Source organism: Hemitrygon akajei, chromosome 17 (genome assembly GCF_048418815.1).
Source record: "Hemitrygon akajei chromosome 17, sHemAka1.3, whole genome shotgun sequence".
Taxonomy (NCBI): Eukaryota; Metazoa; Chordata; class Chondrichthyes; order Myliobatiformes; family Dasyatidae; genus Hemitrygon; species Hemitrygon akajei.
Genome location: NC_133140.1, coordinates 63,871,555 through 63,886,801, shown reverse-complemented (window position 1 = coordinate 63,886,801; position 15,247 = coordinate 63,871,555). Strand labels below are relative to the sequence as shown.

The 15,247-nt window shown below is 38.1% G+C and overlaps 1 protein-coding gene across 1 annotated transcript in view; it reads right to left on the bottom strand.

Moving 5' to 3' along the window:
- vps9d1 (VPS9 domain containing 1) overlaps positions 1–15,247 on the bottom strand; it is a 76,444-nt gene that overhangs the window by 39,770 nt on the left and 21,427 nt on the right. The window contains exons 6-7 of the mRNA XM_073070294.1: positions 3,433–3,495; positions 2,453–2,505 (exon numbers count right to left, since the gene is read on the bottom strand). Coding sequence (XP_072926395.1) covers positions 2,453–2,505; positions 3,433–3,495 — 116 coding nt within the window. The remainder of the gene's footprint in view (positions 1–2,452; positions 2,506–3,432; positions 3,496–15,247) is intronic.

The window sequence follows — 15,247 nt, the reverse complement described above, 5'->3', positions numbered from 1 at the left end:
CCGTGACATTGAGATGTGGGGCTTGATTTGATGATGGGGCTGGAAAAAAATGGCATGGCTATAGGAATAGTGCAAAGAACTAATTAAGATCGTACATTTGGCCTGGTAATTTCCAGTACCACAGAGGTTGCTTAGCATAATTTCATCCAATGATAGAATGCACAAGCCCCAAGCTTTTTTGTTAGTTTGGACGGACATGCTGTATATTAGTACAGCAGCATTACAGTGCTGTATGTGTTTTGAGCAGAATACAGAACAGGACAGCATAGGAACAAGTTTTTCAATCCTTGGTGTTGTGGCAAACTAATTAACTTGCCAATTAAACTAATCCTTTTTGCCTATACAATGTCCGTATCCCTCAATTCTTTGCATATTCATTCTACTTAAGAACTTCTTAAACATCTCTATTGCATTTGTCTCTGCTACAACCTCGAGAACACATTCAGGCACCTACTACTTTTGTATGTAAAAAAAACTTGGCCTGTATCTCCTTTGAACTTACTCCTTCTCACCTCTCAGTTTATGTCCTCTAGTATTAGTCATTTCGCCTCTGCTAAAAGGTACCAGCTGTCTACTCCATCTATAAGACCATAAGATACAGAATTAGGCCATTTGGCCCATTGAGTCTGCTCCACCATTTCATCATGGCTGATCCAATTTTTCTCTTAGTCCCAATCTTTTACTTACTCCCCGTATCCCTTCATGCCCTGACCAATCAAGAATCTATCAACCTCTGCCTTAAATATACAGAATGACTTGGCCTCCACAGCTGCCTGTAGCAAATAATTCCACAGATTCACCACTCTCTGGCTAAAGAAATTCTTTCTCATTTCCGTTCTAAAAGGAGGCCCCTCTATTCTGAGGCTGTGTCCTCTCATCAACTTATAAACCTCTACATCTCCCTTCAGCCTCAGCCTCTCCAGAGAAAATGGCCCAAGTCTGTCCAGTTACACCTCATAGCACGAGTCTCTTAATAAAATTCACTTACAGCGCAGCTTTAGGATCAAAATAAATTAGATAGCAACTCTCTAGCTTAAACACAAACAAGAGAAAATCTGAAGATGCTGGAAATGCAACCAACACACACAAAATGCTGGAGGAACTCAGCAGGCCAGGCAGCATTTTTGGAAAAGAGTACATAGTTGACGGTTCACGCCAAGACCCTTCATCCTTCCTAGCTTCCAAGGTTTACATTACATATGTGGTCACTAGATGTTGCTGCTTATTTTATACTTTAATAGCATTTAATGGTAGCTTCATCAGTGAACCACCAGCAAAGTTCTGATTTTATACACTGAAATGGTTTTTTGATGAGTATGTATAGCCAGAAAAAACAGAGATCATTAACAAAATAACTGGGATTGCTGGAACTCAATGGAAAAAAAGTTAAAACATTTGCTTATGGCAATTAAGCAGAAATTGAGCAGATGGTAGCTGGAAGGAATATTTTACATAGTTGATGTAGCAGAATTAATCATATTAAGCAGTCTCACTTAAATAAAACCAATTAGTAGTTGGTGCTCAATACATAGAGATTTGTCAAAATCAGCAGGTTTGGAATAAGAAAATATAGCATCATCCTTGTGGAATCAGACTGCACAGTAGCATAAAGGTTGCTGTAACATTATTACAGTGCCAGCGGTCCAGGTTCAATTCCCACCGCTGTCTGTTAGGAACTGTACATTCTCCACGTGGATCTCCTCAGCTGCTATGGTTTCCTCCCACATTCCAAAAACGCAAGAGTTAGTCGGTTAATTGGTCTCATGGGTGCAACTGGGCAGCAGCTCATCGGGCCGGAAGGGCCTGTATTTAAATCTCTGTCTTATGGAGGCTGCTAGTTTCTTGATTACAGGGAGAATGCAGAAGAATGGAGCTGAGAGAGTTAATGGAACGGTGGAGAAGATTCCATAGGCCTAATTCTGCCTCATATGTCTTATGGATTCAAGACAGCAATGGGGGGGGGGGGGGGATGAGTGGAAGGGTACCATTAGCAAGAAGAGAAGAAACTTATATAAAGTTTGAGAATGACCACATTATCTTGGATGAGACTCCAGGCTGGTAATGAGATAATTCTGCATTCATGGACATGCCTCCTTCTATACGAGAGGTTAAGCAAAGGCTCTGTTGGAAGGAAGTGTCACTATTTCAAACAACAAAGAACTATCCCCACAGTCGTGGCTCAGCGTTCCCCTTTTGGAATGTGGCCTACAATCCAGGCAAAACTGTGATCTCCCTGATTTTCTAGTTGAAAATGAAAGAATGGGGGACATCACGTGATGACGTAGGATCGAGACGCAGGGACCCAGCTCTCCCGTAAAAAGTTAATAAATTAATGTTTAAATGAAGAAAATGAAAGAATGAAGTACAGACATCAGTTGAGCAAGCACAAGTGGAGGGGGGGGGGGGGGAGAGAATGGATATAAGCAATCATATTTAAGGCTTTACTGACTACCTGTTTGCTTCTTCCTGAAGTCTCAGCCTTCGTTCTTCCATCTTTCTCTGCAGCTATACGAATCTTTGTTATGGATATTTACTCATTTTCTATGGGTTTAGAACTGTCAGAAAATTTCTCCAATATATGGATTTACATATAGTAAATAAAAATAAACAATTACCTATTTTCTTCTGTTCAATCACCTAAAATACCAGTTTACCCATTCAGGGTGGAAAATGGTATTTCTTTCATTTTAAAAGCAGAAGTTGAGAAAGGAATGGAATATTTTACATAACTGATCAAATTTGCAATTTTCCAATACAGTAGTTTAGCACTTTCAAGGAGGGACCAAGACTAAAAAAAATCTATGTTTGTGCATTGACAGATTAAATAAAAGAATTCATTGCACATCACCGAAAGAGTTTTCAATTACATCCAAATGAACATGTACATGAGTTCAATTTGTTAAATAATCATCTTCTCAATAAATAGAATGACAAGATTGTGAATAGTTAACATCAGTGGCCAAGGAAGTGCATGGTGAGAGAACAGATACTACAGTAAGAGATTAAGACTTTTCCAATGTTAAAATGGAGGTATTTTAAAACAGACAGAATTTGATGGCAAAGAGGTAGGTGCACACCCAAAGATCAGTGACTATGAACAGATATTAAACATAAAACACTGTAAATATATTAATGGGCTAATATGATTAAATCTTTGAAAGTTCTTCCTAAATGAAGATTGACTTCTTCAAATAATTCTTACTTCATTTAAGTTTTTCAATATAACAGAAACTAATCACAAAATTTAAAAAAATATTAGTTATGCTACATTTTCAATTTAATCAAATGCAAAAGTCAATTTCCTAAGAATGAAATTGTAAGTAATATTGTACGTAAGAATTATACTATACATCAAACAAAACTAAACAGACCAATCCAATATATCTCCAGTAATTGTTTTCCCTGGAGAGAATCAATCCAATGAAAGGATACTGCTGCCTGTCTGGCCTGTCCAATGATCAGGTTTTCCATCAGCTGCCGCTGCAGAGATAAAGTCTGAAAAAAGAACAGACTTTGTCAAGAAAACGATTAAACAACATGTTGACGCTATGTTATTCAAACAAAGTTAAAAGTGAAATGCAATTGTATCACGAGGATGTCATGAGGCAGCTGCACTCTACATTCCTTTGTTTGGAGCCCAGTTACACTGATTTCTTTACACTTTTATTTCATATTCTGCTCTAAAAATAAACCATTTTTTGAAAAGTCTTGGAATTTTATATCTAAGTTACTGCTACAAATAAACTATTTCAATTTTATTATTCTGACTTTTAGCTTGGGAGTTCAAAAGGATGGAAATCCACTTCTAACAATAGCACAACAGAATGGTCTTTCTTTTGATAATTCTTTGTTTTTAAAACTCGCCTAAAAGCCTTGTAAGGCAATGGTTCAATAGTTTTACTTAAATTTAGAATGCCTAATGAATTTTAGTGAAGATTATTTAGTGAGGATAAAAACTGCAGGCAATACTATAAATCGAAGGACTGAAGCTGAGCAAAAAATACAGACATTTTTACACAGTAAGTTACGTTTTGCAAGATTACAGCAAGGTAGACAGGATTTTTTTTAAATGATGAATACGTGCTTCAACGCAGTCAAAAGAACACATAGAAACAAAGAATTTGATATTTTAAGACTATAGCAGGACACCTTGTATAGGTAATGAAATTTATTAATTAATGCAACTCCCTATTTAAATCATTTTAGGACTACTATCGTGACATGCACTATTGTTGATGGAAAAGATGGTTCAACATTATCTCATGAATGACAGACCCGTAGAAATAAAAAAAAGCTTTGCTAATTACGCTATTTTTCGAAACTAAAATCAGTAAAATACTGTTTCCATCACTACTGTTGAAGGAGCATTTAACTGCAAACACCAACTCCAATTCAGTGCAGGTAAATTTCTATGTTAAGGGAAGTAAAAATCAAAGGCAGTCCAACACAGTTCCTGCTTACCAGCATTGTAGGTTCTAGTCTTGCATAAACAGATAAGTCAAGGTTAAAATCTAGGGTCTTAAAGAGTTTAGAGAGATAAACTGATCAAGTCCTTTTCTAACGCTTTACTGTACAGCAGAATAATATCCGAAGATATTGACAGCTCATTGCAATGCTTCACTGGTCATCACCATTGTCCCTATCCACCACTAAGAACAAGAAAGCTCTCAAGTTTCATAGACTAACTTTCATTTCTCCATTCCTGATTTCAAAGAGTAACACAACTATCCATAACAAGATTCAATAAAATTAATCAGTACTGACATCTGACAGCAAAGTCTAAAAAGCTGTTTCATTCAGGATTTATGCATTAAAAATGGTTTTAAACCAACAATCCACTTGCATCATATTATTGAGTCATGAGTTCAAATTCCAGAGAGTATCAAAATGCTACAGATTCATACAATGCAAATCTGAAAAAAGCAAGCAAGCTGATAAAACTGTTCAGCTGAAAACAATAACCAAAATTGGCAGACTAGCAAACAGCTAAACAACCAAATTCTTACCAATCTTACTGTACCTGAAAGACTATTTTAACATCTCTCATTGGTCAGAGAAATGTGAAGATGGAGCAGAAACAGACATTTCGGCAGCATTTGTTAAATCAACCAAAAATTGTTCCTTGTCACGTCAAACTAGATAGATGAAGAAGTGCTAAGTACTAAGTAGAAGTTGGTGTATTGTAATGAGATCCTGCTCTGTCAACAAACAGGATCATGTGGTTTGCTAATCCTTTTTCAATGCACTGACAGTGAATAATATCTAAAGGTCTCTTCTGCTAATTGGTAATTTATAGATTCCATGAGTTAAATACCCGTCTTATCATTAGAACAGCCAAAGAGGAGAACAATATGCCAATTTCTTTAATATACTTTGAAAATACAGTGGATTCTGGTTAATTGGGCTATCGGATAATTGAGGCAACCACTTATTTGGGCCAACTCTCAAACAAAAACTAATTGAGAAAATAACCGGGATTTCCTTTGTTTATTTGGGACATTATGCCACTCAATTGAGGCAAGAAACTGTTGCTGAACTATTTCTAAATAGTGTCAGTCACGTGCTCTTGTGTTGCCATTAGGCACTACACCAAGCTTCGACCGAACAGTACCGTAGATGCCGGATTATAAGCCGCTACTTTTTTCCCACATTTTGAACACTGCGGCCTTTAATACGGTGCGGCTAATACATGATTTTTTTCATGCCGCCAAAAACATTTTGCCTCGTAACAGTAGACCAATAAAATTGATGAGTAGTTCACAGAGGTCCAATGAAATTGTACGATAAATCAAGCGCATTTTCACAATTAAATTATTGTAAATCAGTCATTTGTACTCACCCTCATCAACATGGAAAACACTCGAAGAAAAGCATTGTGCTGCCTTTATGGCAGTTATTTAGTTTATAATATTTTCGCTTAGTAATTCATTTTCTAGTTAAAGTTAGAAGTGTTTTAACTATATTTGTTTTCTGTACTACATCGCGGGATGCTATGACGTCACACCCGGTTTCGCCGCGTCTTGTGGGAAAAATGCCGTTTGCGATAAACGGGACGGCGGGGGGCGAGCGGCGGAGCGGCATTAGATCTGAGCGAACGCTGCTTTTAAGTTAAAGGCGATCAATAACTTTTCCTGGTAGGCTGCAGTATATATATTTTTTACCAGTCGTTAGGAGATATTGGAATGTTGTTCAGTAAAAAAGTATACGCAACGTATATTTAAAAGTAGCCGCGTTACAGGCACGGTTCGAAAAAAAGCATTTGCAATATGTATTTGTTTATGTTACCATATGGATTTAATTAAAAGTTAAAAAATCCTCACGTGTAATATCTTTCTGTGTAAATATCTCATATTACAACGTGGGACACCTGCGGCCGAAAATCCGGTGCGGCCGAAAATCCGGTGTGGCCTAAAATCCGGTGCGGCCTGTACAAGTAAAAAATTGATTTTCTTTCTAAAATTAGAGCCAGCGGCTTTTAATCAGGTGCGCTCTGTAGTCCGGAATCTACGGTATTTAAATGTCACTTGCGTGTGCTTGTCTTCAAAACGCAGTGACTTTCGTCACTGATAGCTCGTGAGAGATAAGCAGAAAGACAATTCTGAACTGTTTTGCTCTCTGAGGTTTCAAGCATTTATGCTTAGAGATGTCAGAAACATCTAGGAGTGAAAATAAAATTATTTTACTACTTCAAGTTAGAAATTACAAAGAATTTAAAGGAATCAACAATCAGCTTAAATGTTACAATGAAGCTGAAGATTTGGAGAATTCACTTATTGACAGCATTGTACGAGAGCAGTCCATTATCTTCAATAGGTGTCTGCACTAATTTTGTTCATTTACAGTCAGAACACAATGTGGATAAATTCCTCCATTGTTAAGTATTAGGAACTAACACTATTTTAATAGTACTGCACTTGCATTGGTAGGTTTCTAATTTGTTTTTTTTTAATTTATGTAATTTATTACTTGGTTTGTCTTTTTTTAATATATCTTCTTAACCATTTCCATGAACCTTTGGTTAACTAGGGCAGCCACTTAATTGGCCCAAGATGTACTGGTCCTGAAGTGTCCCAATTAACTGGAATCCACTGAATCAGACAAATCCACCCCAAAAAAAAAACAGAATTGGAACAGATAATCCGACATATGTCAACTTTGAGGTTATAGAAGTACTGAAGTAATTTTAATTCACTTTTATAAATGGTATGTTAACCACTGATCAATATGAAAGTAAATGCAGATGCTGGAAAAATGAAATGAAATCAGAAAATGCATGAAACACTTATAAGATTAGTCAACATTTACAGAAAGAGAAACACTTAACATTTCACATCTGGGACCCTTCATCAGAACTGAGAAACATTGCTGACAGGGCAAGATCAAATGCCAGTTAAGAAGCCATTATGGATCTTTGGTTTCTTTGTCAACACTACACATGGACAAATGATTTCAAATCACTTTCATTGATAAAGTTAAGTCAAGCTATTTTAACTTTTAACATTTGAATTCCAAAATATATTTAAAAACAAGGCCATGTAATAGTGCAAAATAATGATGTAAATTTAAATGTTAGTTTCTTCATTAAAGCCAGATAATTCCACTTAAATTAAAAAGGCAATAAAAATGGATTAACCACAGAAATATCAAATTAATGAATATACCTGATTATTGCTTTTTTAATAGCATGAAACATTTCAAAAGCCTCAGACAAATATTAGTGACAGACAAACACAATGCAGATGGAGGTCATGAACTCACTAGGGCATGGCCCTCTTTTGGCAAGTAGCACAGTTGAAGCAAAGACTCCATATGAGTTGCTTTGAACTACCACATCAAAAGAGATGGCATAATCACAACAGATTCAAGAGGTTAATTATTTTTTCAGTCCCAAGGGAGGATAAAGCCATTTTCACACATGCTTCTAAACATAAATTAATTTGATGGCACTGCTCTTCATGTCACAATCCACACAAAGCAATTTACAAAACTCACAGTAGCCACTTTATTAGGTACAGGAGGTAGGTTCATGGTCTTCTGCTGCTGTAGCCCATCCACTTCAAGGTTCGATGTGTTGTGCATTCACACCACTGTTCCAAAGTGTGGTTATTTGAGTTACTGCCATCTTCCTGTCAGCCTGAACCAGTATGATCATTCTCCTCTGACCCCTCTCATTAACAAAGCGATCTCTGGGTTTTTTTGTTATAACACCACTCTTTGCAAACTCAACAGTCTGTTGTGTATGAAAATCACAGGAGATCAGCAGTTTTAGAAATACAGCACTTTGAAAAAGTGAACAGCCCTCAACCCTTTTTTCACATAAATGAGTATTACGACCAGAGATTTTTGATCATTTTAACAGAATTATTATTTGTGAATCACATGTCCCTTTGTTTCACAATAGAGCTCAAAAGAACAGAAAATTCTAAACTAAAAACTCAAATGCCAGTGGTTCAAAAGTATTCATACCCATCTCTTGATCAGTAATTAGTTGAATCGCCTCTCGGAATTATTACATCCAATAATCTTTTTGGATGTCTCTATTAGCTTTGCACAACGTGATGGAGCAAGATTTGCCCATTCTTCCTTGCAAAATTGCTCAAACTGTGCCCGGTTAATTGGAGAGTGTAGGAAGACAGCAATTTTAAGGTCTTGCCAGAGAGTTCAATCAAGTTAAGGTCAGATGAGTTCAGGGCACTCAAGAACATGAAATTTCTTCATTTGAAGCCACTCCATGTTTGCTATGGCAGTGTGCCTTTGGTCATTGTCCTGCTGAAAGACAGTTTAACGTTTTGGCAGAGGCCAGCAGTTTTTATCCAGGGTCTTGCTGTGGTTAGAAGCATTCATCTTCCCATCCATCAATCCTGACCAAATTTTCCAGTCCTTTCTGTTTAAAAGGATCCCCATAGGGTGATACAACTTTCACTATAATTTACAGTAGGGATATAGTGTTACCTGGTAGATGCACAGATTTATACCAAAAGTACCACAAGAAGTTCTACTTTAGTCTCATCTGACTACAAGATCTTCTTAAACATATTATAGTATCTTCTAACACATATTATAGTATCTCCTATATGACGATTTGCAAAGTCTTTCTGGGCAAGGATATGCATTCTTTTAGGGGTACATATGGCTCAAATCTAATACTGTGCATTAGCAGGGTAACACTATCCCTTCTGTAAAGTACAGTGGAGATAGCATCAGGCAATGGGAATGCTTTTCAACAGCAGGGACTGGAAGTCTGGTCAGGTTGAAATACAGAGAGTTTCTGGAAGGAAATCTGCTAGCCTCTGCCAGGAAGTTTAAACTGGGAAGGAAGTTTGTCTTTCTGCAGGACAACACAAACCACACTACCAGGTTAACCACGGAGTGGCTTCAAATGAAGAAAACTGACATCCTTGCTTAGTCCAGCATCTTAACCTTAACCTGATCGAACATCTCTGGTAAGACCACAAGGTTGGTGTTCACTGCCATTCCCAACCAAACCTGGCACAGTTTGAGCAATTTTGCAAAGAGAAATGGGCAAATCTTGCTCCATCATGTTCTGCAAAGTTAATAGAGACTTATCCAAAAAGAACACTGACTGTAATAGCTGTGAGAGGTGGCTCAACTAAGAATTAAGCAAAAGGGGGATGAATAGTTATGAATTGCTGACTCAGTTTTTGAATTTTAATTTTTCATACATTATAATTTTCCCTGTTTTTGTGAAAACAGGAGCATGTGATTCACAAATACTCAGTTAAATTGATCAAAATTCCTGATTGTAATACTCATTTTTGTGAACAAATGTTGGGGGCTAAATACTTTTTCAAGACACTGTAGTCAAATAAACCCATCTGGCACCAACAATCATTCCAAAACTAAATCTTTTGACTCTGTTCTATGATTAGTTGATTAGACGTTTGAGGCAGGTGTACAGGTATACCTAATAAAATGGCCACTGAGTGTGCATACATACAGCTACTGAACAGTGGGTCTTTTGGCAACATAAACGGCACATTTCAAAAGCTAGACCAACTCAAGTTCCCAATACTTCATGGTTTACAGTTAACTTACTCCTACAAGTTACCTGAATTCTGTGGACAAGTAAGAATATAACTTATTTTATTTATCAACATGGAAAGCTTGTAGCAACACCAATTTAGTTCTTGTTCCATTTTGGTTAAGGTAAAAAATTCAAACACTCAAATTCTAACCTGGAGATGGAAGATTTTCCTTCCTTTGCCTCTCCGGTTCTCTCCCTATCTTCACACAAACACTCAAGTAGAACGGCATATTAAAACAGCAGAAAACAAACTGCATGCCTCAACAGGACAGAAAGCTCATCTTTTAAGCTTTATTTTGATTTTCAACAGATAGGCTTTTTATAAAGCAAGCACACCATGACAATAGGCAAACTACAAACTGTGTTAAAGTCAACTATCTTGTCACTACACACCATTTACTTAACATTATGACAGTGATAGATTGGTGAGAATATTTGCACTTAATGTAGAGTTATATAAGGTTATGACAGGCTCAGATGAGGTCCACAAAGGCTACTACTACTAAAGTACACCTTTACAACCTGGATCAACACTTTGACATTGTGTGGAGGGTTGCGCACCTTAAGGACTCTATCAGGCGATACCAACTCAGGGCCACCCATGTTAGAATGGCTGTGGACAAGATGCCAGACGAGATATCAGACCAGCTCAACACCCAAAGGTAACTTTTCTATCAGCAAACCAGCGCCAAGGTCACTGGAAACACAGATCAAAATATTATCACTTCATGCTGAAGGCATGTAAATGGTGACGTGCGAATACCTCTCTAAAATTCTGACAATGATGTCACATTCATGTTACTGAGATTTCCGCTCCATCTGAAGGTAGGATACTATTGGAATATAAAAGTTGCATTGTTTCCTGTGTAACCAAAACTATGTACCGTAGATTCCGTACTACAGAGCGCACCTGATTAAAAGCCGCAGGCTCTAATTTTAGAAAGAAAATCAATTTTGTACTTGTACAAGCCGCACCGGATTTTAAGCCGCAGGTGTCCCACGTTGTAATATGAGATATTTACACAGAAAGATATAACACGTGAGGATTTTTTAACTTTTAATTAAATCCGTATGGTAACATAAACAAATACATATTGCAAATGCTTTTTTTCGAACCGTGCCTGTAACAGGGCTACTTTTAAATATACATACGTATCGGTAACACACAAATTACGTTGCGTATACTTTTTTACTGAACAGTGCACGAACAACATTCCAATATCTCCTAACGACTGGTAAAAAAATATATACTGCAGCCTACCAGGAAAAGTTATTGATCGCCTTTAACTTAAAAGCAGCGTTCTCGCGCGGGTCTAATGCGCTCGCCCCCACCTTTCCGTTTATCGCAAACCGGTATTTTCCCACAAGACGCAGCGAAACCGGATGTGACGTCATAGCATCCCGGGATGTAGTACAGAAAACAAATATACTTAAAACACTTCTAACTTTAACTAGAAAATACTAACAAATGAATTACTAAGCGAAAATATTATAAACTAAATAACTACCATAAAGGCAGCACAATGCTTTTCTTCGAGTGTTTTCCATGTTGATGAGGGTGAGTACAAATGACTGATTTACAATAATTTAATTGTGAAAGTGCGCTTGATTTATCATACAATTTCATTGGACCTCTGTGAACTACTCATCAATTTTATTGGTCTACTGTTACGAGGCAAAATGTTTTTGGCGGCATGAAAAAAAACCATGCATTAGCCGCACCGTAGTAAAGGCCGCAGTGTTCAAAGCTGTTCAAAGGGTGGGAAAAAAGTAGCGGCTTATAATCCGGCATCTACGGTAGTCAGCTTTGAGCTTGCTATTTGCTATGCATGTATCCAATTTAGTAGGAGAATGAAATCTTAAGAATGTAGAAGACAATGGTGTGTTAATGAGAGGTAGCTAAGAGATGTAGATTAGAACATGATTAAGTCAATGGGTAGAAACAATAGTGGCGGATGTACTTGTGATACGCAACTGTAGACTGATTAGATATGCTAATGCAACCAGGAGACTGCTATAAAAAATGCTATGTACAAGGATCGGTGGGCAATCAGCGACTAGCTCAATGACTGTCTCAGCTTTGATTTGCAAATTAAAGTTTAACCCTTCTTGAAGAATCTTCTGCGTCTCCTGGTCGTTTGTGGGGCACGAGAAACCACGACAAAATCAGGATATAATAGTGACAGGTGTGTTCTACCAGAAATACAGGGCAGCCATTTATACTAAAAACTCATTCACTTTCGTTTCTGTTACTAGCTCTAATGTCACACCAGGTGACAATATCCACAACACTACTATTCAAACAGGTGACAATCTAACTCTAGTAAATGTCTATAAAACTCCAAATGAGGAATTGCCAAATCCATTGTTACCAAAAATCAAAACACCCACCAACAGTCTTTGGCGACTTCAACAGTCATCACACAGATTGGGGATACCCAGAAAACAACACAGCCGGAGAAGCAATCAGTTATTGGGCATTCGTAACAACCTTCAACTATTATGCGATCCGATAGTCTTCACAGTTGGATGGCAACACAATTTCACACCAGACCTCTGTTTTGTAGTATCAAACAGTCAACTTGAACCCCTACCAGCTACTCGAGAAAGCCTTGGTAATTTTCCTCATTGTCAGCGCTGACCCGTGCAAATAACAGTTGGATCCCAAATACTCACACATCTCTCTATCCCAAAATCCAGATGGAACTTCAGAAAAGCAAACTGGGAAAAACTTACCACACAAGTCGATAATATGTGTAGAATACCACCCACCACCAATTTCATAGACTCATGCTAAAATGCATGAAAGAGGCAAGACTGAGAGGTCATTGACAAAAATACATTCCTTGTTGGTCTAAAGAAAGCGAAGAACTATTTCAAGAGTTTAAAATAACAGATGACACAACTATGACTAATGATCTCCTCAAATCGCTCCACAACGCCAGATGTCATAGACAGATGGAAACTGACAAAAAACATGGACTTCACTCACTCCAGCAAATCAGCATGGACCCTCCTCAAAAAACTAGACCGCAACACAGCACCAAAGCAACAAACCAATTATCCAGTCAGTGCAGATACAGTAGCAAAGCACATCAAAGAGAAATGTACACTAATTATAAATTTGAAACACAAGTCAGTCACAAATACCAAAAGTTTTACAATAGCATGTCAGAAAATGATGACACACTTACATTTCCAAGCACACCAGATGAAGTAAAATCCGGCTTGCAATGCACTAAGTCAGCAAAAGCTGCCAGCATCAAAGGTATCTATCCAGAAATGCTGAAGCACCATGCATCAAGTGGCTAACTGGAGCCTTCACTGACGTTGTAACGAAAGGAAAATACCCCGACACCTGGAAACATGCCGAAGTCATTGCAAAAACCAGGAGAGCTGCAGACGATCCACCCAAATTCTCTCCTCTGCTCTATCTACAAACTTCTTGAGCATTTTATTTTATCCAGAATATTACCTCTGATAGATCCTTACATACCGATCCAACAAGCTGGCTTCAGACAACACCCCAATACCAACGAACAAGTTCCTGCACTCACATCTACATTGAATCAGGCTTTGAACTCTAAAAGAAAACCGGAGCAATTTTCATTGGATTTATCTGCTGCATACGACACTGTTTGGAACCAAGGCTTAATGTTAAAACTAGCCTGAATCATCCCACGTAAAAAGATCCTACGTCTCCTCCACAGAATGACAGGCACCCGTTCCTTCTTCACCAACCTACTTGCCTAGGAAGTGACACCAGTCACATTATGAAGTTCTACGATGGCATCCCACAAGGGTCTGTTCTGGTTCCAACCTTGTTCAATCTGTACCTCAGTAACCTTTCTAAAACCAAATCTGCTAAATTTGGATATGCTGATGACTGGGCCTCCCAAATGAACGATGTTGAATCCATTGAAAAAAACCTTACCCAAGAAATCAACACCCAATCCAACTACTTCCAAAAGTGGTACCTAAATATGAATGCCAACAAAACAGTAACTTCCATATTTCATCTGGACAACTGACTAATAACCAAGCATAAACTCAGTAACAAACTAGATGACATACAGCTACCAAACGATCCATACCCAAAGTACTTAGGAATCACAATAGATGGAACCCTCTCATATAAGATCCACCTTCAAAATGTTGCAAAGAAACCAAAATCCAGAACAGCCATGATCAGGAAGATAACTGGAACCAAATGTGGTACTAACCAGTCAGTCCTGTGACTATCTAGACAAGCACGATGTTTCTCAGTCACTAAATATCTCCACCTGGGAGAGAAGTGCTCACATAAACATCATCAATACACAGCTCTATACTTCTATGAGAATAATCTCAGGAACCTGTCCAATGGCTCCCAACATGAGTGGAATAACACCCCCGGAGATCTGTAGAAGAGCAGCTTCAGCGAAATTCTACAGGCATATCCAAAATACGACCAACAACATTCCAGTTCTTAAACTCATCGAAAATGCTCCCTCCAACTTCCCGACTCAAATCCCAAAAGCCTTTCTATAACTTGAAAAACCTCGACTCCAATGACAAAAACACTGAATGGAGTCAATACTGGCACCCCAATCCTCCCCCGGCAGAGATCTGATCAACAATCTCACCTTGCTCCTCCCGAGCTTTACTACGACTACCAGAAAAAACTGGACAGCCACAAATAGACTCAGAAGTCAACACGCCAAAACAGCGGTAACACTACACTGAAGGGGTGCCCGACAAACCCCAGCTTGCCCTTATGGTGCCTCAATCCAAGACGTCCTCCACCTGACCCTATCTGATCCGAGACGGCTCAGTTGCAGTTCATTGATGCGACCACGAGTTGGAGGAGTGGCTTGACAAAAAACAATTAGAAGTGTGAAGAGAAAACACCTGCCATATGAAACAACAAATTAAAGTAAAATATGGGGGTCATAAATTTAAAGCTTCCTGCAAGAAATTCAATTGCATTTTGGGGAAGAACTGTTTTTGTGCAGCAAGTGATGGGATTTCACCGCATATAATGGTAAGTGATTGATGATACCGAAAGGAAGCAGGATTAGGTGGTTAGTGGAAATGAACTGGGACTGATGGGATTGTTCTGCAAAGAGCTGCTGTGGACTAAGTGATCTGAATGGTCCCTTTGGTGCTATCATAACCCAAAGAAATAAACTTAAATTTTATTGAGACAAACGTGCACGCTCT